The 26,788-nt window shown below is 33.4% G+C and overlaps 1 protein-coding gene and 1 long non-coding RNA gene across 3 annotated transcripts in view; one reads left to right on the top strand and one right to left on the bottom strand.

The window, feature by feature from the left end:
- Positions 1-5,385: 5,385 nt before the first annotated feature.
- On the bottom strand, positions 5,386-6,852 carry LOC129747767 (uncharacterized). Its single transcript, XR_008737572.1, has 3 exons — positions 6,211-6,852; positions 5,762-6,142; positions 5,386-5,702 (listed from the first exon to the last, which is right to left on the bottom strand). It is a non-coding gene; the product is annotated as an uncharacterized LOC129747767 (long non-coding RNA).
- LOC129747764 (putative ammonium transporter 2) overlaps positions 5,934-26,788 on the top strand; it is a 30,934-nt gene continuing 10,079 nt past the window's right edge. Inside the window, exon 1 of one of the 2 annotated variants that reach the window (XM_055742113.1) lies at positions 5,934-6,398. In XM_055742113.1, the coding sequence (XP_055598088.1) occupies positions 5,950-6,398 (449 nt within the window). In that variant the 5' untranslated portion in view covers positions 5,934-5,949. Of the gene's footprint in view, positions 6,399-13,986; positions 14,570-26,788 lie in introns of those variants that run through there. The other variant, XM_055742112.1, reaches the window with a different exon arrangement.

Genomic DNA, 26,788 nt, shown 5'->3' with positions numbered 1-26,788 from the left:
AATTGAATGAGTAAAGCCTTGTCCATTCTACAGGCGAACGCTCCTCGAGTCGAGACTGTTTCTGCAAAAGTCAATGGATTCTCATTTTTTTTACTAGGGAGCACAGATGTCAATGTTGTAAATAGTAAATATAGTAATAAATAACTTTGTTATATTATACTGAAAGACACGTGATGAATAACACGTGTTGAATTATGTTAAAGAATTCGGATCAATCGAAATTTTTTTGAAACTCTGATATGATGGAATACATGAAGGCGATGCTTTGGGATACGTACGCCGCCTTTATTTATGCAACTGAAATACTTCAAATTTTTTACTAGAGCAAACCAGGATAACTGGAGTAATAGGTATAATGTTCCGTTGCTTGCAACACGCAGACTAACAAAAAAAGTTATGAAAATTCTACAGAACTGAATGATTTTTTTTAAAATATTATTTAAAAATACTACCATTTCATAATTCTACAAAAAATATAACGGTGTTCATCGAAGTATTTTCAATACATGAAGCGCTTATGTGGATAGAAAAAATGTTTTAAAAATGGCTTTTCGTCAAATTCCTCTAAACTGACACATTTTTAATGTTTGTGATATTTATTCAAAGCAGCATTCTTTTACTAATGGTAACAAATCATGCAGTTTAGGCATATTTTTACTACTGCATTCGAAAAACTGCTTCCGAAATTCGTTCGAAACTTCATAACTATTTTTGATACTGCTTTCACTGTTGATTGAAGTTAAGCTTTTTTTAAGACTTCTAATTTATACCTCAGCAGCCATTTAATGTTTAAAAACAAAATGCGAAAAGAAACTTTTAATCCCGCACCGCTCGTCGAGAACCATTTTCCAGTTTTTTTTTTCATACAGACGGACGAAATCCGTGTATGATGCAGACAGTTCAATGTCTCTCGTGACCTATTTATAACGTAATCATTAAAGTGACTTTGGATGGCCAATTTGTGTAGGCATCTACTTGAAAAATAAAAAATGATAAACTTTCCAGTTAAATAGTTATAAGTCTGCTTTCGACGGGATGTTGAATTGAAGGTGCACAAGTTTCAAGCTGCTGCTTCATTTCCTATTAACTGTGCGTTGTTTATTCATATTCATGCGTGTCTTGATGACTGAATTGGATTTCGTTCTGTTGGAAGTTTAAGTCTGTTCCTAATTCTAGAAAGAACCCATAAAATGATCATTAGATAATGATATTTTGCCAATTTTCAGCACGATGCAATCAACACGTTCTCCTGTTCAGAAGTTGGGGTATAATTTTTAATGGCATTTTCTTATCATTGGTTGAAACAGGCAATTTTGAAGGCAGCGTACAGATGATGTGCTATGTTGTGTTTGTTTTTAGCACATCACCCCGACAGCAAATTATAGATCATCCTATTTGGTATTCTGTTCTAGTTTACCGCTACGTTTGGCAATTTTGAGCATTTTAAGGTCACATCAGTAGTAAACATAATCAAGATTTTCGCTCTGCAAATGCTGACATATAAATATCACAAGGCAGACCGATTTGCACTGGCATTAAATTTAAAACTGGTAGGTAATAGATTCACATAGATACATACATTGGGGTGGAAGCAAAATGCTCATATTGAATTTGTGCATTTTTGTTGGTTGGCCCAAAACAGTTCTTTGCAAAATTTGAGCTTATTTGGACTTGATTTAAAGGTGTCTGTTTAAATTTTTTACCTTTACGAATCACCTAAGAGGGGACCTAAAGGACCTAAGGTATTCAGGGAAAACGAACTTTGAGAAATCGTTGATCGCACGATGAGATGCAACAATTTTTCATTATCATACAACAAACAGTTTTGAACAAAAAATACTAAAACAGCAATAAAGATAAAAATAAAAATAAAAATTAATATAACTAGGAAAACGACAGAACGTTGAAAGTGACAAAAAATACAAAAGTGATTCAAATGACAAAATAAACGAGAAAAAGAAAGAAGGCAAAAATGAAAAAAAAACGAAGAAAAACATGACGAAATTTTTTATTTTTCGGTATTACACCAGATATCTACGTTTTATGCATTTTTAAGTCATTGGCATACACAGCCAATTTTATTTTGAATGGCAACCAGCAAAAATTTCCAGCAATTTTGATTACTGGAAAATCCAGCAAACTAATTTTTTAGAAATCTAGCAATCTCAACAGCTGGAAACAAGCTATCTTAAATGCTGGAAACCAGCAATTTTTTTAAAAAAAAACTGGATTTTTTGGATTCTAAATTAGGTTTTAAATTTAAACCCCCATGGTAGTCTTATTTATAAAAAGAAATTCGAGTCTGACAGATCGATTGCTGGTTTTTCAGTAATAAAGATCAAGTGCTGGAGAAATCAGCAAGACGGAAAATTTTTGCAAGCTTCCAGGAAAAATTTGGATTGCTGGATTTGCATTTTTTGCTGGAAATCGAGTCAAAATTTTACTGGGTGATTTTTAATTGTCGAAAAATCAAAATTTTGAACGCTCCTCCACCCCTAAATCAGCTCCGATCAGCTAGAAAATTTGCACAGGTTTGTTTATAGGGCCAACAACATTCATATAGTAAGTCTCCGAAACATGATTATGAAAACTTTCTCATACATCCATTGCCACTCTAAGCTACATAAATTTCTGTACAAATGGAGCTTCTTTATTACTAACAAGAGTGGAATTTTAATTACTGTTCATGGATACTTATGTACACCACAAATGTATCCCACAGAAGTTTGTTAAGATACTGACGCTTGGTAAATTGTTTTGCACAGATGTGCTAATTTTAATATGTGGAATCTCACAATAAGCAGATCAAGTCCAAGTAAATAAATCAAAAGTGAAATTTGTAGCTCGTTTTAAACGTTTGAAAGTTTGTATTAAAAATTGACAGTTAATGGAAAGATTTTAATCTTCTAAAACCCATTTTTTCGCTTGAAAATTTACATAAGTTTATTTCAAAGATTACCTACTTGCAACTTTTTTTTCTATGAAAAAATCGTTAAGAATAAAATACATAACCACAGGGGCAAAACCAGATTTTTTTTAGTTATTGTTTCCAAACACTTCTATCATATTTCCAAAATCCATCTAAAAAATGCCTCAAAGCTATATGTTTATGCTATTATTGTAAAAATGGTTCATCACGTAACGGAGATATTTCAAGTTATTTTTTTAGGAGTAGTTTTTGACAACTGCTTGTCAAACTGTTGTTCTTAAAATGGATCGTTAGATTTACATGTTTTGTGATAACCTGCAAAATAGTAAATTGAAGTAATGATCGTCTTTGGTTTTATGCCGATTTTAGTATATCCCGTATAAAGGCGGGGTTCGATTTTAGAGGGTTAAAATTCTAAAATCGTTCAAAGCTGATGTTACTTTGAAGTATTTTTTTTTATCCATGCATGAGGAAAGCATAATTTTAAAATTGTAGCTTTGGAACAAATCGAAACAGGTTGTTAGATCAAGAAAACAGATTTATTAATATTTCATTGCCTACTTTTAGGCGCGAGAAAAATGTAACGTTTATAAAAACTTTTTTGGCAATATTCAGTGACTTTGTTTGTATAAATTTCAGCGCTTTCTTGCAGTATTCACATGGATGAATTTCAAAATTGCTAATCTGTTGGAACAAAATAAAGAACAATGAATATAGAAAAAGATGCTTCATAAAGCTAATTTGATTCGTGTTCGAAAAATTATCTATGATTTAACGTTCAGTATAAGTTTTTAGTATTTCCTAAACAGGGGCTTGTCTTATTTAACGTTTTTTGAGTTCTGTTTCAGAGTTGTATACTGTTCAATTTATAACGGAAATTATTTTAAGAAATAATACATTTTGAATTCAAAACACTGAATTTTTATTTTAAATTTATGTTTATTATCCATTTTGGGTTTAAACTTTTATTAAGATACTTTCCTATTCTTTAAATAAATGAATCATTTTTTTCTTAGCAGAAGTTTTGACAAAACTCATTTGTAACCGGTAGGTTACAAATTGTTGGATTTTTGTTTTAGTTTATATATTTATATGTTAGATTCTAGAAAATTCATGTTTTTGTTAAGTCTCACAACAAGATAGCACCACAGTAGGCTACTTTTCTGCAAGCTGCTGTCAATTGATATTGGAGGAATAGTTGGAAAACGAAACGAAAAAGCCGAAAAGGAGGCTTGCTTCCGTTTTTCGAGCCCTCTTCTGTACCAGGCGTCCGTCAGTTTAGTCAAGTTTCTGTATAGTGTTTGTGAACGTCCACGGAATTCACCCGAATACCGGTTTGACCTCTTCACGGTTCGGCCCGCAGATCCCTTGTGGTCTCGCGCCTCAACGTAAAGGACCAGCAACAACGTTCTCGGGGTCTGAGGACCCCTAAATACCGAGGAGAACTTCCCTTCTCGGTCTGTCCGGATACGGGGCACTCTCGTGGGCAGACCGATTAAAAGCCTATGAAGGAAGACGCCTGCAACGACCCAGTCCAGCAACGCCCGCTGGCGCCGACGGTTTCGGCACTCCGTCAATACGCCAATACATTGACGGCCCTCCTGCTTCCGGAACTAGATATCCGGAACTACGTTAGTGAATCAATTACACGCCACACAAGACACAGAACATTGTTTTATACACACAGACAACACGCCACATAAAAACATTAATAAAAAAAATATAGAAACATGAAATTTCCGGTTTTCTGTATTTTATCCGTTAAGTCCTTCGTTACCCAGTAGCCAGCCGGCCCTGAGGTTCCGTACTATTAGAGTACCTTGCCTTGGCTGGTCCAGCCGCTGATTATCTATTAGTAACACATTGTATTTTTGAATTAAGTTTTGTTCGTTTTGGGCTAAAATTTTTATCAAGAAAAATTTGTATTCACTCAAAAATTGAAAAAAATAATGAAATTTTCCTTCCCAGAACTATTGACAAATCTCACTGAATGTAATACATTTACTTATGCGGTGTGTTTTGTACTTTGATTGTGTAATTTACATGGTCACGGGCGGTCGTTTGTCCACACGAGGGTAACCACCGACCTGGCGAGGCTTCTTGAATGATAAATGTTTAAGTGGGCAATGATTAATATTGAATTAGGAGCTCTCTTCAAGGTTAAAAACGGCGGAATAGTGAGCTCCAAAAGAATCTGTATGCAAATGCTTCGAATTGATTTTTTTTTAATTTTTAAAAATAACTTGAGTTTGGTGGAATGCTTCTACTTTTGAAGACAACAATACTCAAGATTTGGTTGGCACATAACAAGCAAATACCTAATAATCAAGGTAGAGTGCTTAAAAAATCTCATCCAGTGAAGCATTTTAATACAAACTCACCAAACGAATATTTGTTGCAGATGTCATGTTTTTTTTAAAATTAAAATGAATATGTGGGTATTTTGATGTCAAAACTACATTGTTGAGGATGGCCAATGAATGATTAATAATAAGCGGAAGAATGAAAAACAATCGTTCAGCTCACCTGTATCCGAAAAAGTTGAATTAAAATGCCTTTTGTTTGCAAAATTCCGTCGCCAATAAAATGACGTGATGTCACTGGGAGGGCATGTTCAGTTCATGTGGATAATATGTTCTTTAAAATCAGCTTTCCATTCAGAGGCACACAAAATAGGCAAAAATAGTCGCGGCGCAGATAAAACGGTTTGCATGTCAACCGCGGCACGGCAAGCAATTAAGGGCTGATCTTTGCATGCTCGTTCACTGACCAACTGTAATGACCAGACGATATATTTATTTAGACAAATTGAAGAAATTGATTTGTCCCTACCCTTGTGAAGTTCCAGATTGATGAAAATTTAATTTTCGATGGGAATGCCATTTCTTGAACTTACGAAACTTTTGTGGTCCCCGAAGAATCAGTCTTACTTTGATCTTTTGTCGATTTGGTCCCAAAAAACATCGTTAGGTTGAAGAAGATTGGCTTTGTCATTACATAAGTAAAATCTGCTTTCGGCTATGAAAAATATGGCTTCCGTTCCAAATGCAACGGAATCCTTCGGGGAAACCCCGTCTTGGGCTAGGAACAAGAGCTACATAATTCCGGGTTTGTACGATTTGAGCCTCGAGGACACCAATTGGGTCCTTACATCATCGTTCATCATATTCACAATGCAAACCGGCTTTGGGATGCTGGAATCGGGATGTGTATCTGTGAAAAATGAAGTAAACATCATGATGAAGAACATTATCGATATTGTGCTGGGTGGATTCACCTACTGGCTTTTCGGCTATGCCATGTCGTTTGGGCGTGGAGAACTGAACAATCCATTTGTGGCCTTGGGAGACTTTTTGATAGATCCAGCCGTGAACGATCCGCTGCTGGGGCCAATATTTGCAGCCTTTTTGTTCCAATTATCGTTTTCAACAACCGCGACTACGATTGTTAGCGGTGCCATGGCTGAGCGGTGAGTTTCAAATGTTTTAATAAAATTGATAATATGTTAGTACGTTTCACGTTAGCACGTAAGTTTTTTATCAGTTCTGAAAATAGAAATTGAAACTTGTAAAACATTTCTCCCGATTACTGTGTTTAAAATTTTCCGGTTTGAACAAAAATGGTCATTATGAAAACAAAAATGTACAGCCTACTAACAGGCGCTTCGAGGTTAGGGACTCAGGACTCAGGACCCACGAGATACTTTACCTATACTGCCGTGATATGACGAAGTGACGCATATCCATTTTTTTTCGATTTTGACTTTTTGACGCCATTTTGTGCGTTTTCCTATGAGCTTTCAAATGCTTTCAACAAATCTAAAAAATATCAAACAGTTTTTGAGAAAATCGACAAAAACGAATCGCCAAAAGTGCGATTTATACGCCGAAGTGACGCATATCCATGCGCTTTTGTAAGTGATACAGAACAATTCCAATAACCCGTATTATTTTAAAGTGACATTCCTCAGTTTTGAAAAAAAAAATCATTTTTGAGCGTGACGATCTGTTTAAAATCTCCATCCCTCCCCTCTCCACAGAAAAAAGGGGTCTCTAAGATTAGACTCTTAAGATTGCCCAGATTTTGCCTAAATTGTATTACTTTATTTGCAAAAGCAAACAAATATTTCAACTGAGTCATTCTTATAATGCATTTTGCTTAGAAGTTTTTTGAGCAAAATAAGTTGGGGAGATGAGGGCATAATGGCCACCTTAAGGAAAACGCTTATTTAACCATAGAGAAGAGCTGTAATATGTGAATTACATCATTGTTTCGTGTTCAGACACTCAAATAGTCTATGGCCTAATTGCATGAAACTTGAGAAAGTAGATAAAAACGTTTAAAAATGCATTTTAAAAAAATTTCCGAAAGCTGAAAACCAGTCACTGTAGAGGCATGATGAGAAACCCCCCGAGGCAGTATAAGCACCATTAATGAAGGCTTAATGAGCGTTTTCTGCCGGGGAATCTAGCAGCGAATTCGACTCGATGAAGTCAACTGAGTAATAGAGCTACAGCTTAATTTGTTTCGTCTGTCGATTTGGCCTATTGGTTAGATGTCGGAGAGGTAATCAGTAGGCTCGAGTTCGATTCCTGGTCGAGGTGATTTTTGTTTTCATTTATCATTAATGATCATGATTGCACTAAACGGTGAGGCGTAGATTCATCAAACAAAGCAATAACAAAAAATGTAGGTCTGTTTGTAGAATGCAAAGAATGAACACATGCTCATATATTATGTTTCTGGTGTTTTGTTTGACGGATGATGCTTTGATGCTATTAGCCGTATAATGTAACAATAAAAAAATCAATCATGAATGGTATATGCAAAAAAAAACCTCTCGAACAGGAATCGAACTCGAGTCTACTGATTACTTCTCCGACATCTAACCAATAGGCCAAATCGATAGACGAAACAAATCAAGCTGTAGCTCTATTATTCAGTTGACTTCATCGAGTTGAATTCGCTGCTAGATTATACAGCAGAAAATGCTCATTATGCCTTCATTGATAGTGCTCTGTTCGCCTCTAGTGAACTAATTAAAGTAAAAAAGCGTTTTAAAATTGATTAAAGTGAAAAATCAAAAAATTTATGATGTTGAAAATTGAGAAACAATGTGTAGATCATGTTGCAGTGCGTAAATTTCAGATAAAGATGATTTAAAGGTCATAAAAGCTTATTTGGTGGTGCTCAACAATTATAATATTTTCGTCACTTGAGAACCTAGCTGGTTTTTATTTAATATTTCTGTAAATATGAAAAGGATATTTCTTTTTTGGTGAAAAATTAATACTATAGGTAGTACGAAACAAGTCCTCATGAAAATTTGTTTAAGAAAATACGTACTTATGTAGTAAAAAGGAGTGCTCATTATGCCCTGGGTGCTCGTTATGCCCTTATCTCCCCTATTAACGATTTTTGGAAGCATAAAATGTGATTTAAAATTTCCTGAGATGTTTGTATAAAAAAAATTGTTTTTTTTAAATAATTTTGATTCAATAATTTTGATATTGGCGGATAATTAGAAAAATAGCTCGAATTTGCACGTCCGGGATATATCTAGAATGCTTAGTTTAGAATTATGTACTCCAGATTTTTGTTTGTTTTAGAGCTGCTTATGAACATTAAACTTCGATGTTTGTAATCAGATTTCGGATTCCGTATCCAGTTTATTATTCTTGAATTTCAGTTTTTTATTATTGACACAAAATCATGATTTGAATGTTGGTTTTGCATTTCAAACTTAAATTGGTTGCATTTTCATTATTCAAATAAAACTCATCAATTTGGAATATAAGATTTGGATTTAAAATTTTTATTTCTAACTCTTATGAATCGGAACTTCAGAAACTTCCATTATGGTGATCAAGAATTGAAGCGGTGTCATTATTCGCAATTTTCATTCAAACTCACAAGTTGAATTTCGAATAAATAGCTGAAGAGTGAAATCTAGAAAATTATAATCCAAATAAGAGATTTCCGTTTAAGGGTTCTAAGACAAATTACGCATTTTGGCTTATTCTCAATATTTAGGAATTATTATCTGGAACTTAGATGTAAAAATCGTTTTCAAACTCAGTATCAGATTTGAACTTAGGTTCAAGAGGTGAGGTTCAGACTCGGAATAAAAAATTAAAAACTCAGATTCAGATTCAACTTGAAGATAAGTTTTATAATCAAGATTGAAATATCAATTTGAGAATTTTATTAAAGATTCAAATAGCATGAGTTTGTTGTTTCATAATTTTGATTCAGGATTCAAAATCAAATTTATATTCAATCAAAGTCAGTTTTGATCCACGAACCAAAAGAAATCTCAAATATAATATAAAGTTTGGATTCATTTTTAAAATTAAGTTCATTGAAAATCAAGATTTCATTAAATAAAAATATTCTCAAGTTTCTTATCATGGAATAAATTATTATTTTCAAATTTTTGTTGGTGAAAGAACTTGTGCATACTTTATCTTTAAGTGCAAATTCAGCTGAAAATATATTCTATGGGTTTCATAAAAATAACAAATTTTCATACTAGAATCCTAAATTTAAATCGAGTTTCAAGTGTAGAAAATAAATCTTTATTGAACCGCAAAATGTTTATTTGTGTGGTTAAAAAAATTAGCTCATAACATGCTTTATTATGAATTATTATAATATAATTAATTAAAAAAAATTTCTTATAAATGATACCTTCAAATCCCTCGTTTATTTTTTAAAACTTCATTAAACAATTGGCAACTTCTAGGACTTTTTTTAAAGTTTTAAAGGCTTTATAATAAATAACCATCTTTTAATGTAAACTAACTCAAACCTGAATAATAATTTTGCACCTTTTAATGTTTAACTATAAATTATGTATGCAAAAATGATATAGAAAAAAAATTGTCACCAAAACACCTCCATGAACCGCTTTTTCCTATGGCCCTGCAACATGTACTTTAATTTAAAAACTGAAGAAATTATTTAACATTTGTAGAATAAAACTTGTTTTTCATAAATTTGAAATTGTTCTTTATTACAAATTAATTTGTTTGTGTGGTGAAATCAATAATATTATTTATGTTTAAAGCTGTGCACTTGAGTTTTATAAACTAGAAGAATTCCAGTTTCAAAAATGAGAAGAAGATTTTCAAAACTTCAAATATTTATTTAGTAAGAAAATCATCAAAAAGAAAAAAAAAACAATAATCATAAATAAAAACTCCTCCAAAAACTCTTTTTCATCGAGGTTTTCTTATCATTCTTATTATCTGGCATTAGTGGACAAAGTTTTTTTTTAAATCGTTTTTTTTCAACCTCTTATTTCTCTGTTTTCATTTCTAAAGTGAAGCGAAGATTTAAGGTCAAAGTCCGGGCACGATACTTCCTTGAGTTGTTTCACTGTGAATAATTATAACGCTTCCAATCTCCTTAAAACAAGATTTATAATTAAACGAAAACGATCCTTCGACGAATTTCAGCTCTTTGATTTCGGCCAGTGTTGGTCGCTGGACACCCTATTTTGAACACCCTATATTTCTTCCTCACTCGAATACAATTTAAGAAGATCCATCGCACTGGCCATTTTAACTAAAGAACGAAATTTTTTCCGGTTACACGACAATACTATGGATAAACGTCACTCCGACGGAGAAGCGTCGAATAAAAAAAAACGTTTATACGCCGAACTGACGCATATCCATTTGAATCAATTGTACGTATTTTAAGCAAAGTGAAGAATTTGGTTTCAAAAGGCTGCATTTGTCATCAATCTTTGCATAAATTCTACAGATCATATTTTATGAAAAGTCCCAGATTAACGAATAAAGAGGAAAAAGAGAAAATCGCTTTTATTCGCTTAAAACTAAAATGGTTTATGTGTCACTTCGGCGTAATACGGCAGTGGAGGTCCGCGTTATTTTAAAAGTTTATTTGATCTGATAAGAAACTTTAAAAGATGTGGTATTGTTCAGTTGTTAAGTCCATTAAATCAAAATCGGTATTCAAACAAGCTTCATTATCAAGTTTTACACTAAACAAGTAACAAAAAGGAACCTCCTAAGACAAACCGTATAAATTTTCGAAATAAAAGCAATTTAAAATTGCAACCAATTAAAAAGCAAATCAACGAAGCTTATTCTGTGAGTCAGTCATGTGATGTGGGTCGCAAAATTTCTAGTTAGGATGAGCTCTGGGACCGATCTGAAACTCATCCGAGCTAGCATTACTAGTTTGCATTACTGGGATGAGCCCTATGAGGTGAAATTTGGCAAGTCATAGCATGTGACTTGCTGAATGAGGTCCAATGTTTCAAGTTATATTAATTAATCTAAAGTTATATAAATTAGTCTAAATAAAATCTCATCTTTGAATTTTGTTCAATTTTTTTTGTTAAAACCAGCTCAAACTGAATTATTACGGGATTCTGCTAAGTCAGGGGTGAGCAACCTTTTTAAGCAACGGGCCACTTTTGATTTGAAATTCTTTCGGCGGGCCGCATTAAAGACAACATTTAGGTAAACATAGTGTGTAAAGCCTTACGTATTATTTTACTCACGAGAAAAATTTCTACCAAAAAGAAAACTGAAAAAGGATAAATAAAACGAATTCATGTTCTTGCATAAACATTTTTTCATAAATAAGGTGATTAGACCAGCCGAAATTGAATAATCACTAATCTTGATTAGGGATCCATCATGTTTGAATTGATTTAAAATGTTAAACGAAAATTCTTTTTGACAAAAGGGAATTATCATTTACTTCCCTTTTATTTATAAAAAACGAAAAATGTTGAAAGCCTTTCTGTGGTTTGTAAAAAGATTTGAATTGTTTTCTGAGAATACCCCGTTTTTTGTTCGAACAAATGCGATTGTATTTTTCGTCATCATTTCCATTTAAAAGTTCCATGGAGCTTAACCATAGCCATTTTTTTCTGTGCCCATTTTTGAAAAATAAAATCACAATTTCTTTAAATGTTGTCGTCTCTCTTTTTTTTTTTAGAAACGGTGATACTATTTTAATTTGAAGTTCCGTATGAATTCATTGCATTGAGATATTTAGCAAGGTTTAAAAATTATGAAAAATTCATAATTTTCAGATTTTTATCCAGATTTTTTTAAATATCTGGGATAGGTCTTCTAAGGCTGAAACATGAAAATCTTATAACTTTGGTAATGTGAATTGCTAATTTTTAAGAGAAATGACTCAATTCAATCGATGATTGGCATGATTTACCAATGAAGTTTCTTAAAATATCACCACAACGAGCAAAACAACGAAATTCACATTTTTCCGATGTGCAAGGAATCTCAGAATCGGGGGCGCTGAATCCAAATATTCAATAAGTTTTTTTTGTCAGCTCTAGTTTTCGAAATAACTTTAAAAAGAGGTAAAAAATAAGTAGTTCAATTTGTGTACTAACTTGACAAAACTGCAAAAAAAAACAAATACTTATTGACTCAATGATCAACCTTCCCAAAGGTCGCGAGTAATTTTGAATTCTGAAAAAAAAGTTATGGAATTTTTTTTTCTAAACCTGTAAAATCGGGAGTTTTGACGAAATTTTAAAGAAAAATAAAACTAAATTGAATCTTTGATATTTTTAGAACCGTAAGTCAAATCATTTCGCAGTCTTCAACAAAGTTATTGAATGAGTTAAAATCTTTAATATCCAATTTTCAATAAGTTTCTGAAATGAGGTCAGAAGAAGTTGACTAATTTTTTCGAATATCTATTAATTGTAAAATTCAATGTTTTGATAGCGTTGGATCTCTCTTACAAGAATATCTTGGCAATATCTGAGACCTTGATTGAATGAAGGATATTAAATTGATTCAAAATCAGCTTTTGATTATTACGAAGGATACGATAAACCAGGTTATAAAAGATCGATTTTAACAAAAACTGATCAATTTTAAAATTTCCACACGCCATATCACCGAAACCAGAAGTGATTGATAAAATCTGTGAAATGTTTGAAATTCAGGACGCCAAAATTTAACAAAATCAGTTATTGAAACATAGGCACAAAAAATGCTGTTTTCCTGAGTAGTCGTTACAAACTTTTTGGGCTGAATTACAGAACTACAGATATTGTTTTTGTCGTGAAATCCTACAAAAAAATGAACAATCTGAATGATTATGGGGCTAATGAAACTGCAAATAAGCGACGTGCATATTTGATCAAGTAATTAATATATGATTTTCGGTTCAGTAGGGACTGCTATTTAATGATAATAAAAAATCTTTCGTGGAAAAAAAAAAACATATTAAAAATATAATTTGAGATAAGCTTCGCGGGCCGCACAAACATGTCTCGAGGGCCACATGCGGCCCGCGGGCCGTGGGTTGCTCATCCCTGTTCTAAGTTATTTATGATCTTCATCGTGCAGTGCCATAGAATACAACCCTTATTATTAAAAAAAAAAAATAATACTTTTCTTGCAATTTTCATGAGAATACGCCTTTAGCGCCCAATAAAATGCCCTTATCTTTGGATTAAAGAATATTTAAATAACCATTGTTGGCTGCAATATTTGGACGTCGATTTTTTTTAGAATATTGATTAAGTAGCTGACACTAACGATGACAAATTAAAACATCTCAGATATGTTATTGTTTCCATCCTCGTTGGCGTTTTTTTAAAATAAAAATTATAAAAACTCTGTCTTGGAGCGGTGTTGAGTCGTAATTGGTTATAACTGACATACCATTATTGTTCATAGTTTATTTACCATAGTACTTAATTTGTTATTGTTTTTGCAACTTTGAAAAACAGAAAAGTAAATGCAGACGCTACAAAACAGTGTCACGTGATTCAACCGACGAAAGCAGAAACTACTCCATATTCCATGGGACCGCGTTTAGTACCGCCCCAATGCAATAATGGGTCGGTCATGTTTCACGCGTGTGTGGAACTATGATTGCAATTTCTGCACGAAAGGACTACTGGAAAGATTGTAGTCTTTTATCATTTCCTTTAATTATCGTCATAGATGTCCAGTCCAGCCAACACTACAAAATTATAAATGGTGCCAAAGATAGAAAACAAAGCTATTAGACTTGGGATGAGAATCGTTACAGGTGTGTTTGGTCGTTCGCGGACACTGCCCGAGTCAGTACAAGTTTAGCCGTTGACCATGGTAGATAGATTTTACAGTTTGAAGAATATTGAAGCTGTAGCTTTTACATTTTGATGTGTTGTCGTCGTTGAAACGTGTTTTTAGACATGGCTGAAGTTATAGAAACTGCCGCAAATATTCTAGTGAACGCAACTGAAAATGACACCGTTACAATTCCCAATCTGTACAATTTTGGAGAAAGTGATGGCACATTCATCATACTGTGTTCCTTCCTCTTGGTGGCTCTACAGACTGGATTTGCGCTACTGGAGTCAGGATGTGTGAATGCCAACAATGAAGTGGATATGATGCTTAGAAATGTGGTGGATATAGTGCTGGGTGGCTTATCGTTTTGGTTGTTCGGATATGCGTTCATGCTCGGGCGCAGTGACTATAAAAATCCATTCATTGGTTTGGGAGATTTTCTAACGGATCCTGCAACGCATGATCCATTGATGGGTCAAATTCTGGCGGTATATCTGTTCCAAATGACCTTTTCCGCATCAGCGACTACCATCGTTGGAGGGGCCGTAGCAGAAAGGTACGTCGAGGACAATTTTTGTTTTTGCAAAAATGATTATATCGAACTAAACTAACGTTAGGTTGTTTTCTAAGAATGCTTTCTTTTTTTCATATACATAGATAGCTTGGTATTTGGGGATTTTTTTTTATTATCTGACGAGTTTGCGCCGGGGGTCTTCAGATTTTCCCCAAAATTGAAAATTTGGTTCATTTTTGCGACTTAAAATCACATGTATTTTTTCAGATTTCTAACATTTTTATTTTTTGAGTTAGCTTCGGTTAGATTTTTTTGTCAATAAAAAATTACCATTTTTCAAAGCTACATAACTCTGTTATTTTTCAACGGAAATTATAAAATAGCACATCAAAATGCATTGAAATTTTATCAGCTTTCCAAATAAAAAAGCTGGAAAAAAATAAATAAAGACCTTCAACATGAAAAGTTGTAAATAAACTTTAAAAGGCGTCTAAAAGTACCGGCTGCACCACCGAATATTTTGCAAAAAATACCATTGAATAGCTCAATTTATGATGCAACTTTCATCTGAAGACACCAAAGTGGGCCATCAACTCCTTGAAGAGTTATGAAAGAAATAATGGCAACAAATCTGTTTTTTTGCATCGAAAACAAACAATGGTCGAACAATTGCACTAACATATGGAGGTAGCGCGTACTTCTAACAACATGGAAACAAAAGAACTTTTCAAAGCAGGTAAAAAACACTAACTTTTTTTGGGCTTTGTAGACTGCCCCTACTCGCATAACAGTCCCATATGAATTTTCGTCATTTTAGGTCAACATAGGGATTCAAAGTAAAACACTAAAAAGAGAGGTTTTGTTCTACAAATTTCGAAAAAAAAAAATCAATTTGTGGCTGTCCTATATGAAATATACCCGAATAACAGTTTCATGAAATACCACGGATTTGGTTACTTTTCAATGCTTCTTTCGGCGAAATAGTCTTTGATTTATTGCTTTGAATCATTTAAAACAAATTCAACTCACTTGATGTCGAATGATGCACACGAGTTTTCGAAGGCAGGTCTGACTTCCTTAGGAATGACTTTCTGAGCGAAAAACTATCGGATGCAATCAAAAATCGTAAAAAGATTCAACTTACAATGTGGAATTTACGATATTTTGTATGTTTCTTTTTCTGACAATTGCATTTAGAAGTTCAAAAATGATCAAATTTAAGTCTTAGAAAGTAGCTTGGTGAGAAAAAAATATTCTGTATGGGACTGTTATGCGAGTAGATTTGAAAAAGGTTTCAAATATGGTCGATTAACAGTCCCGTTATGAATAAAAATGGTGCTCTCGACCTTACCAATGACTTAATTTCGATTTATTATGACAACCTAGAAACGATTTTCGTTTATGCTGAAAGTGGTGATCACAATTTTAGAATGTATTCCAAAACAGGAAAAGCTGATTTTCTCGCTTGCTTGTTTTTGCATGTGGGACTGTTATGAAAGTAGGGGCGGTACACAGTGGTTCAAATCCCCAAAAAGCCGGAAAAAGTCAATTTTTCAAGTCAGCGACAACCACATTTTTTATGTTGGAATCGAATCTCCAATATTCTAGGGTAGTTATGATGTATTTAGATATTTTCTAGGACCTTTTATAAAGCTTCTATGAAACAAACATGAACGACAACCTTAACACAAGAATTAAAAACAGATTTTTTTTATTCCCAGCCCAAAATATCTTAAAAAAGTATTTAAATCTTTAAAAATTTATAAATGTTTATACCAAAGTGATGTATTACAATCATTTTCACAGTTTGGAGATAAAAAAGTTCCTTAATATCATGAACTAATAAAGTTTCGCTTGATTGAAAACCCAAAATTAGATGGTTAAAAATTTTCGATTTACTCTATTTATTTTTCGGAAGCAAAAACAAAGCTTGCGCTGCCGATCGCCGTGGTAAATTATACACCGTTGGATAGGTAAAAGTCTCATCAAAAACATATCTTAAAATCAGCTGCTAGTTTTTGCTATATTTTGAATACGATGTCATTGAGTGTAACGCTGTTTGGTTTAAAAATGTAAATTTTGAAGTATTTTTACGGAGTAAACCAAGCATTGTTTGCTTCGATAAATATGCAAATTCACCTTAAAACATGAGTTTTAATATTCATCCAACCAACCTACAGGAATTTAGGAGCTAATACTTAATTTGAACAAAAATATTCATAATTAATTGAAAAATATTCAATTTCCCAGTATAAAGCTCAACCCCCGTTTTAGCAATTATTGGAAAAAAAGCAAACTTTGAAAAAAAATCTAATTTATTATTTTTTTCAACTTTCCGCCTATAATCTTTAACAAAATAGCTTTTTAATAATTTTTTCCCAATTTTTTTGATTTTGAACCACTGTGCGGTAGAGTGTTGCAGCTAAACTGATTTCATGTTATATCCAAAAATCTAATAACGTATTCGTTTATACCCAGTTTTGCACCAGGTCACAACAAGTTTTGCAAATTTTGCTGTCATTTTTAGAAGTTTATGCGCTCAGTTTTGCATCCGTAATTCAACAGATTTGATTTAAAATGGACGGTGGAACACTGAAGATTCGTTTGATCGAGGTAGCAAAACACTGACGACAAATTATGTTCGTTCTAGTATGGTAAACCTCAAAACTGGGCGAATGGAGAAAACGAATACGGTAAAAGTATCATATTTTCAATGTCATATTACCTACAATGGGAATGATGCTTTCTACAGCCTGGGCTGGCCATACTGAGCTCTTCGATTATTTCTACATTTGTGCCACACCCTTTGTTAATGATCAATGGGAAAGGATTTTGGTGTCCAGTGCTTAGCTCCCGATATAAAAACTATGTAAAGCACGTCTATATTTCATATTTTTAATCACATTTTTGTGATACCAAACACAGTGACTGAACCTTCTACTATTGGCATTGATTATGCTTCACAATGATCTTTGATCGAAAAGTTAATAAGTTATATAGCATATGACCAAGTTGTAAAAGCAACATTTCCATTATTTGTTATATCACATTAACAATACGATACTAAGAATTTTGGTTAAAATTTTAAGTCAGTTATGCTGCAAATACTCTACAAAGCACGGAAAAGTAGTGCTTTTTACCTGCTTTGGTAAGTTCTTTTGTTTCCATGTTGTTAGAAGTGCGCGCTACCTGTGTATGTGAGTGCAGTTGTTCGACCATTGTTTGTTTTCGTCGCAAAAAAACAGATTTATCGTCATTATTTCTTTCATAACTCTTCAAGGAGTTGATGGCCCACTTTGGTGTCTTCAGATGAAAGTTGCATCATAAATTGAGCTATTCAATGGTATTTTTTGCAAAATATTCGGTGGTGCAGCCGGTACTTTTAGACGCCTTTTAAAGTTTATTTACAACTTTTCATGTTGAAGGTCTTTATTTATTTTTTTCCAGCTTTTTTATTTGGAAAGCTGATAAAATTTCAATGCATTTTGATGTGCTATTTTATAATTTCCGTTGAAAAATAACAGAGTTATGTAGCTTTGAAAAATGGTAATTTTTTATTGACAAAAAAATCTAACCGAAGCTAACTCAAAAAATAAAAATGTTAGAAATCTGAAAAAATACATGTGTTTTTAAGTCGCAAAAATGAACCAAATTTTCAATTTTGAGGAAAATCTGAAGACCCCCGGCGCAAATTGTCAGATAATAAAAAAAAATCCCCATTTCACTTAAACTCCCTCGAAAATTTGAAAAAAAACAATAAAGCTTCTATCTTAAAAAAAGTGGATCACACTAGGGCACAGCATTGTAAGTGCCTATGTTTAAATAACTGTTTTTGGAAGATTTTGGCGTCCTGAATTTGAATCATTTGCCAGATTTTGTCTATCAGCTCTTGTTTTAGTGGTATGGGGTGAGGATAAATGAACAACAAAAACTGATTTTGAATGTATTCATTGTTTGCCTAGATATTCTAGATTCACAGATATATCGCTTTAAAAAAAATAAACTCTACAATTTTAAGAAATTTAAATAGATTAAATTAGGGTAAATGATCCTGAGCGGATCTAAATGGCTCAATTCGACGTAACTCGGAACAGTTTATCAAGCGGTATGGATAGGGGTTATAACCGAACGATTTTTTTTTACAGTTCAGCGGATAGATCTTGGTTTCTGCTTTCTAATGATGACTTGTAGAATATTTTAGAATTAAATCTAATAACTCTAGAGCTGGTTTACTGAAGAAAGAATTCTGTTCTTGATTGGCACTAAAATATGATCTTGAGCAGAACCATTTTGTACTGTCAACATCTTTAACAGCTATCATTCCTATTCTTTGTGTAACTGTGGAAACTTCTAACAAATTTCATCTTGAAAGATTTTCAGGTTCAAAAACTAATGTTTTTACGTTAATAACTGAAACATAAGCCTTCAAAAGTTGTTCGCAAAATATCCGCTCAAATTTATTTCTTACTTCAAAAAAAGATATGCAATTTTCACTTTGTTTGCTGTGTCTTATTTTGAGAGAATCGATTCTCTATACGCAAATTTGAGATTTTTTTTATCACTCAAATTCGATTTTCAAGTATATTTGAATGATTATTTGAATGTTTGCGTTTAGGGTCATATATTGCCCTGAACAACTTTTGAAGGCAACGACAAAGTCAGTAATACAAAAGTACCGTCAAACGGGGCAGATGCAACAATAGTATACCACAGCACAGATATAATTTTGAATTTTATATATGTAAATTAATCGAGTCATCTTTTAATGAATACAAAATTATGATGATAACATAATTTTCACGGGCTTGTGATATAGCTCAGTTAGCAAGTCTTTTGTCTCTTGAGCCGATGTCTGCGAGTTCGAGCCCCAGAGCAACATCGAACACAGTTGTACTGGATAAGTTTTTCAGTAACGATCCGCCAACTGCACCGTTGATAAGGCGCGAATGCCATAAAGATGGTAAAACGACTATAATCGAAACAGAAAAAAAACATAATTTTCACATCTTAAGCTAGAACTTTAAAGTTTTTCATTTTCATTTAAAATCCAAAAAATCCATCAATAAATGTTCAAATTTTAACATTTTTCGATGCCGTAAAAAATGTTACTCAGAATGACGGATTGGCTTAATGATATGATCTACAAACCTTTTCCTGTAAAAATATTTTACGAACAATCACCAATTTTTTTGAATAATTATTTTTATAATTCAGTCACTTGCCTGGGATAAGATGCAACGAAATGCAAACTAAAGAGACACCTTGTAAATCCCGTTGCCATATGCTCGATTACGATTGTTTTGCATCACGCATTTGTCAACATTTATTATTATTATTTCAACTAGGTAGGGGCCGTTCAGATACCACGTGGACAGAAAAATGAGATTTTTGACCCCCTCCTCCCCCTTCGTGGACAAGCGTGGACATTTGGCAAACCCCTACCCCCCTCCCCGGACGTCCACGTGGACAGATTTGAAATAGTATTATTTTAAATACCTATGTTTTGACAGTTATATAAAACAACTTTTAGCCTTTTTGTTATTGAAATGGCTGATTTTGAAAAATACCATATAAGAATTTCCTGACATAAAATAATTTTAAAAATTTTAAGTTTATGAATTATTATATTTATCACTTGCTTTCAAGTAGCTTCTAATTGTTTAGACTTTAACTGGAAACTTTTTTATTTTAAGATATTGATTTAAACATCTTAATATTTATTCACCTTTAGAAAATATTTTGAAAATCAGTATGTCCACGTGGACATGACCCAAACCCCTACCCCCCCCCCCTCCTACGTGGACAAACGTGGACATTTTCATACCCCCCTCCTCCCCCTAAGTTGTGCACGTGGTATGTGAACGGCCCCATAGTAGATTAAAAAAAAGACATGCGCCGTCTTAGCCGATTTCGGCTTTGCAGACTGAATAAATAACGTGGACAACTTAAGATTAACATTTAACACCCAGTACCGAGACGGAAATCGAACCCATGCCATCAGTGGACCAGCGATTACCGTCTTGCCACGCTAACCACTCGACCACCGAGACGTAGTATTTTGTAGTATTTTTTTACCCCTAAATGTATGCAATATCCTTATGTTTGGAAAAAGTGTAAAATTTAGTTTCAGCAGAACCAGAAATTCTTGCAATTGGTGTTTTTATGCGTAATGGCTTTTATGGCCATACAGTTACATACGTTTTCATTAGATTTTTTTTACGTGAGTTTTTTAGAAGCCATTGAAGATGAAAAGTGTCCCAGTTGACGATATGCCTTAAATTATAGATTTTGCAAAAAAAAACTGTACATTGCTCTAAATCAAGGTGTTTTCCAGAAAAAAATCCGTTTTTTTGTGATTTTCTCTAAATGTTCTGTGATGGATTAATATGATGTTGTTTCTTTGAATTTCATTGAAAATTCATTGGGGTCTTTTTGGGGTATTTTAGTTGGGAAAAATCAGCTTTCATTGAAAATCTTATCATACTTTTCTAATTCAAAGTAAGGAATTTAAATTTTATATTGTATGTATGTATGGTAGCTACCTTGGGTGTACGGTCGTTCCGCAGTTGTGGCTAAGGCTTCAGCAACAAGTCAGCATAGGTTACCACATATCCGGTTAATAACTGCTGGATGAGACGTTCAAGGGAGTGGATTCGTAAGAAGAGGATCTCACGACATCCGGAGGGTTAGGATGGAGGGTTTCGAGAATATATTGCCGAATATATAACTAACCTATTATGCAAGTCTTTGTAGTCCCCGCCCCCAAGATTTGTTTTTAGAAGAGCGCGCCAAACAGCAGGAGAACTTAATGCGAGTAGTACTGCAACAGATACATACACACAAAACTTTCGGGCTTCCACTTTCCACAATTTCGCTGTTACTTTCCGTTAGCAAAAATATTTTTTTACTGTTGAATTAGCAAAAAGCTAAATTTACTTGATTTTAGTAATAAAAAAAGTCATTTTACTTGATTTTAGCAAAACGAAGGTTTTTCAGCCGCTTTGTTCACAGAAACCAGCCGCCGAGCCAGTTGGGAGAAAAATAAAAAGCTGTCGCGATTAAGTGCGGTTCCGGATGTTCGTTGCTGGTGGTTCTTGTGGTGGCCAACTCCACGACTAAATGGTAGCTGAATCGACATCGGATGCTTACAGATAAGGTCCGATCTTAAAGTATTTAGATTCTCCAACTTTTTAATTTCTAATTTGTGTGTTTGTTTTTTTTCTTCCAGGTTCAAACTGCAACATGAAACCCGCAACAGTCCGACAACTGGAATTTCAACAAGCTGCATCCGGAGAACACCCCGGTGCTTTCTTTGACGAAGGTGGAATGGCATTTCGCTCGCCAGTAGGTGCGTTCCCAGGATCGGAACATCCGTTTTACGAAAAGTTTGAAAAAAATATTAAAAAATATGAAAAATAAATTATAAGTGAACGAAATTTGTGTATTCTATTCAATATTCAAACATTCCCCTGATTCTCCAGAGAAAACATTAAGAAACATGAAATAACGGATCCGGGCAATCTTTTTCTCCGGTTTTTGCTAAAAATTTGAGTAAAAACTGCGGCGGCTAACTTTTTTCTAGTTTGCTAAAATTTTAGTAAAAAAATATTGCTAAATTGATTGCTAAGTTTCTAGCTGGTCAAATTTGAGCAAAATTTTGCTAAATTCCGGTCTCGAAAATTTTGTGTGTACCCATGCGCTCAATCCCTTTGTTTGATGCCCTGATGCATCCCACCAATCCCATGAATATTAATACAATTTCGAAATCATGTAAATTTCGGTTATATGGTTTATATAGTGATGTGAATATATTATATGAGCATAAAAATAAATATGAACATGAACATGAATTTTAAATTTTATACATGCAATTAATATGATATTATATAATTCAACAGCATATAATATAAAACAAAACAATATGAATAAATATTAAATAATATTAAATAATATATATATTTTTTAAAATAAGTCTTTATTAGCCTTTTAATCATTACATTCAAGTAATATTATTACAGTACATTAAGTGTTCAGATCAATTATGATCAGTTCAACTCTTTAATTAAGTAAATGTTAAACATTGTTTATTTGATTTAAATTTGCTAGAGCAATAAATTATTTAATTTATAGGAGAATATCCTGTATAGAAAAAAAAATATATATCATCTTAAGCCTAAACTATATCCTAAAAACTACCTTAATTGTAAAGAAAACGAATCTCTGCGATGGAAGACTGCATCGATTTGCCTCTGAAGTTGGAGATAATTTTGTTGGCCATCTCTTCGATCGATTCAATGCCCGCAATCCGATGAAGATCTTCGGTGCTGTGCCAAGGTGGAAGCCGCAAAATAATTTTCAGAACCTTGTTCTGAATCCTCTGGATGGCTTTCTTCCTCGTCGCGCAGCAGCTAGACCAAATCGGAACTGCATACATTATCGCTGGTCGGAACACCTGTTTATATATCAGCATCTTATTCCTCAGGCAGAGTCGGGATTTTTCTGAATAATTTTAGTGAGATATACAGGAAAATCAAATCGAGCTAATTTAGCTACTAAACCTTTGTGCCAAACACTGTCAAAAGCTTTTTCAATATCTAGAAGAGCAACACCAGTTGAATAACCTTCAGATTTGCTAGCGTTAATCATATTAGTTACACTCAAAAGTTGATGTGTAGTAGAATGTCCATGACGAAAACCAAATTGTTCATCAGGGAAAATAGAATTCTGATTAATGTGAATCATCATTCTATTCAAAATAACTCTCTCAAATAGTTTACTTAAAGAAGGAAGCAAACTAATTGGTCGATAACTTGAAGGCTCTGAAGCACTTTTTCCAGGTTTAAAAATTGGAGTTACTTTGGCATTTTTTCATTTATTTGGAAAATAAGCCAAGTGAAACCATTTATTGAAGATTTTAACTAAAAAAGTTCAAGTGCTTTCAGGCAACTTTTTAATAAGAATATAGAAAATGCCATCTTCCCCCGGGGCTTTCATATTTTTAAATTTTTTGAAAATCAATTTAAGTTCATCAATATTTGTCTCACAAGAACTTTCAAATACATTTTGTTTAGAAAGAATATCATCAAATTCAAGGGAAATTTGAGAATCAATTGGACTTACAACGTTTAAATTAAAATCATGAGCAGACTCAAATTGTTGGGCCAATTTTTGAGCTTTTTCTTCATTAGTTAAAAGAAGTTTATCCCCGTCTTTCAAAGTAGGAATTGGCTTCTGGGGCTTTTTCAGCATTTTAGTTAATTTACAAAATGGCTTTGAGTAGGGTTTTATGCTTTGGCTACTGCTTTGGCGAAATTTTCATTACGAATGAAATTTAAACGACGTTTGATCTCTTTTTGAAGGTCGCAATAAATAAATTTCAAATAAGGATCCCTAGTACATTGATATTGGCGTCGACGAATGTTTTTCAGTCGTATCAAAAAGTGAAGATCATCATCAATTAAAGGTTGACTAAATTTATGTTTAACTTTGGGTGTTGAAGCGGCTTTAGCATTGACTATTGAAGTTGTCAAATTTTCTACAGCCAAATCAATATCTTCTATTGAATTAAGTGGAACGTTAATATTAAATAATATGATACGATGTATCATAATATGACATAATGTAAAATTTTCTAATAAAACTAAATACAATAGAATATATTGCAAACATATTAACATTTATAAAAAATCCAGTTTCTTATGAATCACGATAAACTTTAGTAATATTTAAAAAAAAAATTGGATGCATTGGGTATTTAGCTCAATTTAAACACAACGGAATCGGATAGGTTTTCAATGCCAGGCTACCAATTGAATCGTTATGTATTTAAAAAAAGATGACCCGGTGTGCTTTGCTACACTTTCTAGAATTGAAGAAATTTGTTTTAAAAATCATTTGAATTTTTTTTTATTAGTATATCGTTTTCAATTGGAATTTCAACATCAAGAACAACCTCTTTTATGAAAGCTGTTTCTTAAAGTTCGAATAGTAATGGTAAGGAAGATTGATGGCTTCATAAATTCACGAATTATGCCAAAAAATATGTATGAAAGCCTTCCTTCTCTTTCCCGTCTTTCCCCGGAAAGAAAGAATCAAAAAACATTTCTTGAACCCCATAAAATTAAATATTTTTACATTTTACATTAGTTCTGTCCCTCTCGGCGCACCGCCTTCTCGACTGCAGCATGAAAACTATCTGCAATCATAAAAATGTGTCCCGACTCAAAACAATTTTAGAACTATTGTTTGCGTTTGAACTTAATCCGAATTGATAAGAAGAATCAAGTGCAAAAATTGGGCCCAATTTTCATTTTGCGCGCCGCAGTTGTCTAACCAAAATGTTACTCGCTTTGAATATTCGTAATGAATCAGGACACGGTGGAAACAGCTTCATATCCCGGATAGAAATGCACCGTGAAAAGAACTTGAATTCCATATTCGCAGACCATAAATATTATCGTCCTCGATACCATGAATGCACATTGGAATTCAAATTTTTCGACCATACATTCCATCGTTTTGACGAAAATAACCATGAAAAAGGGGTATTGTTATGCAGCGTGACCATGAAAAAAATGGCGATTTTCCATACATTCGGGAGCCCAAAAATATAAAGTTCATGGTTATAACATCTTCCAGTTTTTCATAGTAAAACCATGAAAATTCGATGATTTGCATTGTTTACCCACTGAAATAAAAATCTTTGCTCATGCTGGAATTTTTATTGTTATTTTTGATTGTCATCATTTTCATAAAATGGTTCAATTAAACAATTAGAGTCATTTATATTGATTATTTATTCAATTAATGATTAACACTTACTTGATTTTCCCGCTTCATGATCCGGAGTTTAGAGAAATAAAATAAAATGTTTAATGCACTGTGATACACTCATTGACACTTATTAAATCTCTTCTGCACCTCCTGCCCAACCATTCTAGAAGACGGCTCTGGCACTTCGTGCCCCAGGCTCCGGATGTGCGAGTATTTTAGAACGGGTTGTTTGTGGGATCTGATCCAAGTTTGGCATTGCATACGCCCAAATCTGAAGCTGCAGAACTCTGCTTCTGGAAGAAAATAATTTACAATTTATGTTGAAGCCTCATATATTTTCACTTGTGTTCCCCCAGGAATTCGAATTTCGGGAATTGTCCGGAATAATCAGGTTCTAACTGCAAGAACCGAAAAAAATGGCACGCATTGGATGAAAATTTTTCTCTACACGAAAAAATATGAATGCGTAAAAAAATATTTAGTTTACCGGTTTACCATTGTTCGAATTTCGATTTTACCATGAAAACTATGTAACATTGAAAATCATAAGAAAAATACTGAAATGCGGTAAGTAAAGTGGTTGACAGAGATGAGGATATTACGATGAAGTTCATAGTTACATTGGAAATCATTGTTCGGTTAAAGTAATACCATGGTCTTTGCTATTCGGGATGTCCGCAAACGGATTCATTCCACAGGCACGCTATCACGGGGATTGCAGAAGCACAAGCCCCGATAGGTGCAAAAGTTTCGTTAAATGCTAAAAGGCGCTGCTTTTTTTTTTGCCAGGAATTTACCACATCGTGGCATTCTTCCCTAAAAAAAGGTGCTGCGAAAACATTATGGTTTTTAAACAGTCCAAACGAGGAAGCTGTATCACCTGAAAGAGAAAAAAACAGAACAAAGTAGGCATTTACTTTTAATTACCGTTTGCAGGTCATCCGTAAGGATCACTTCGTTTGTCAAAACTTCGGACGCATCAGCGCGATATTCGACTCGAGGTGCTGTGGAGAGTGTGATGTATTTATCGTTTGATTTGCAACTTTCACAATCATTGAAATCGGTCTGATGAGCGTTTTTTTTATTTTGATTATTACTGACACACAAGTCTAGCATTCTTCGTGCCCAAGTTTGACTATCGAAATGTTCATTATTTAGTTTGATTATTCGACAGTAATAATGGTATCTTACTTTTATGTAAGGATACGTTTCTACAAAGTTACTATGCATACATGTTTACGTAAGGTCTGTTGGCAAGAATAAACAATTCGGCGCATGTTCTCGTCGGTAATGCGAGATAGTGGGGTTGTTGTACGAAAGAACGTGCTCCCGCACAGCATCCCTCTTTCTGATATCTCGCTTCCAATTCCCTTGAAGTTTGACTTCGGCTACACTGTTTTCGCCACTTTTTAAAGCTCGATGAAAAACATTCCTTAAATCACAAATTGTTAACATATGAAGAATAAATAAAAAAGAAAATACATACCT

Source organism: Uranotaenia lowii, chromosome 2 (assembly GCF_029784155.1).
Source record: "Uranotaenia lowii strain MFRU-FL chromosome 2, ASM2978415v1, whole genome shotgun sequence".
NCBI lineage: Eukaryota > Metazoa > Arthropoda > Insecta > Diptera > Culicidae > Uranotaenia > Uranotaenia lowii.
Note: the sequence above shows the minus strand (reverse complement) of the source record. Positions and strands in the feature narration are given on the sequence as shown.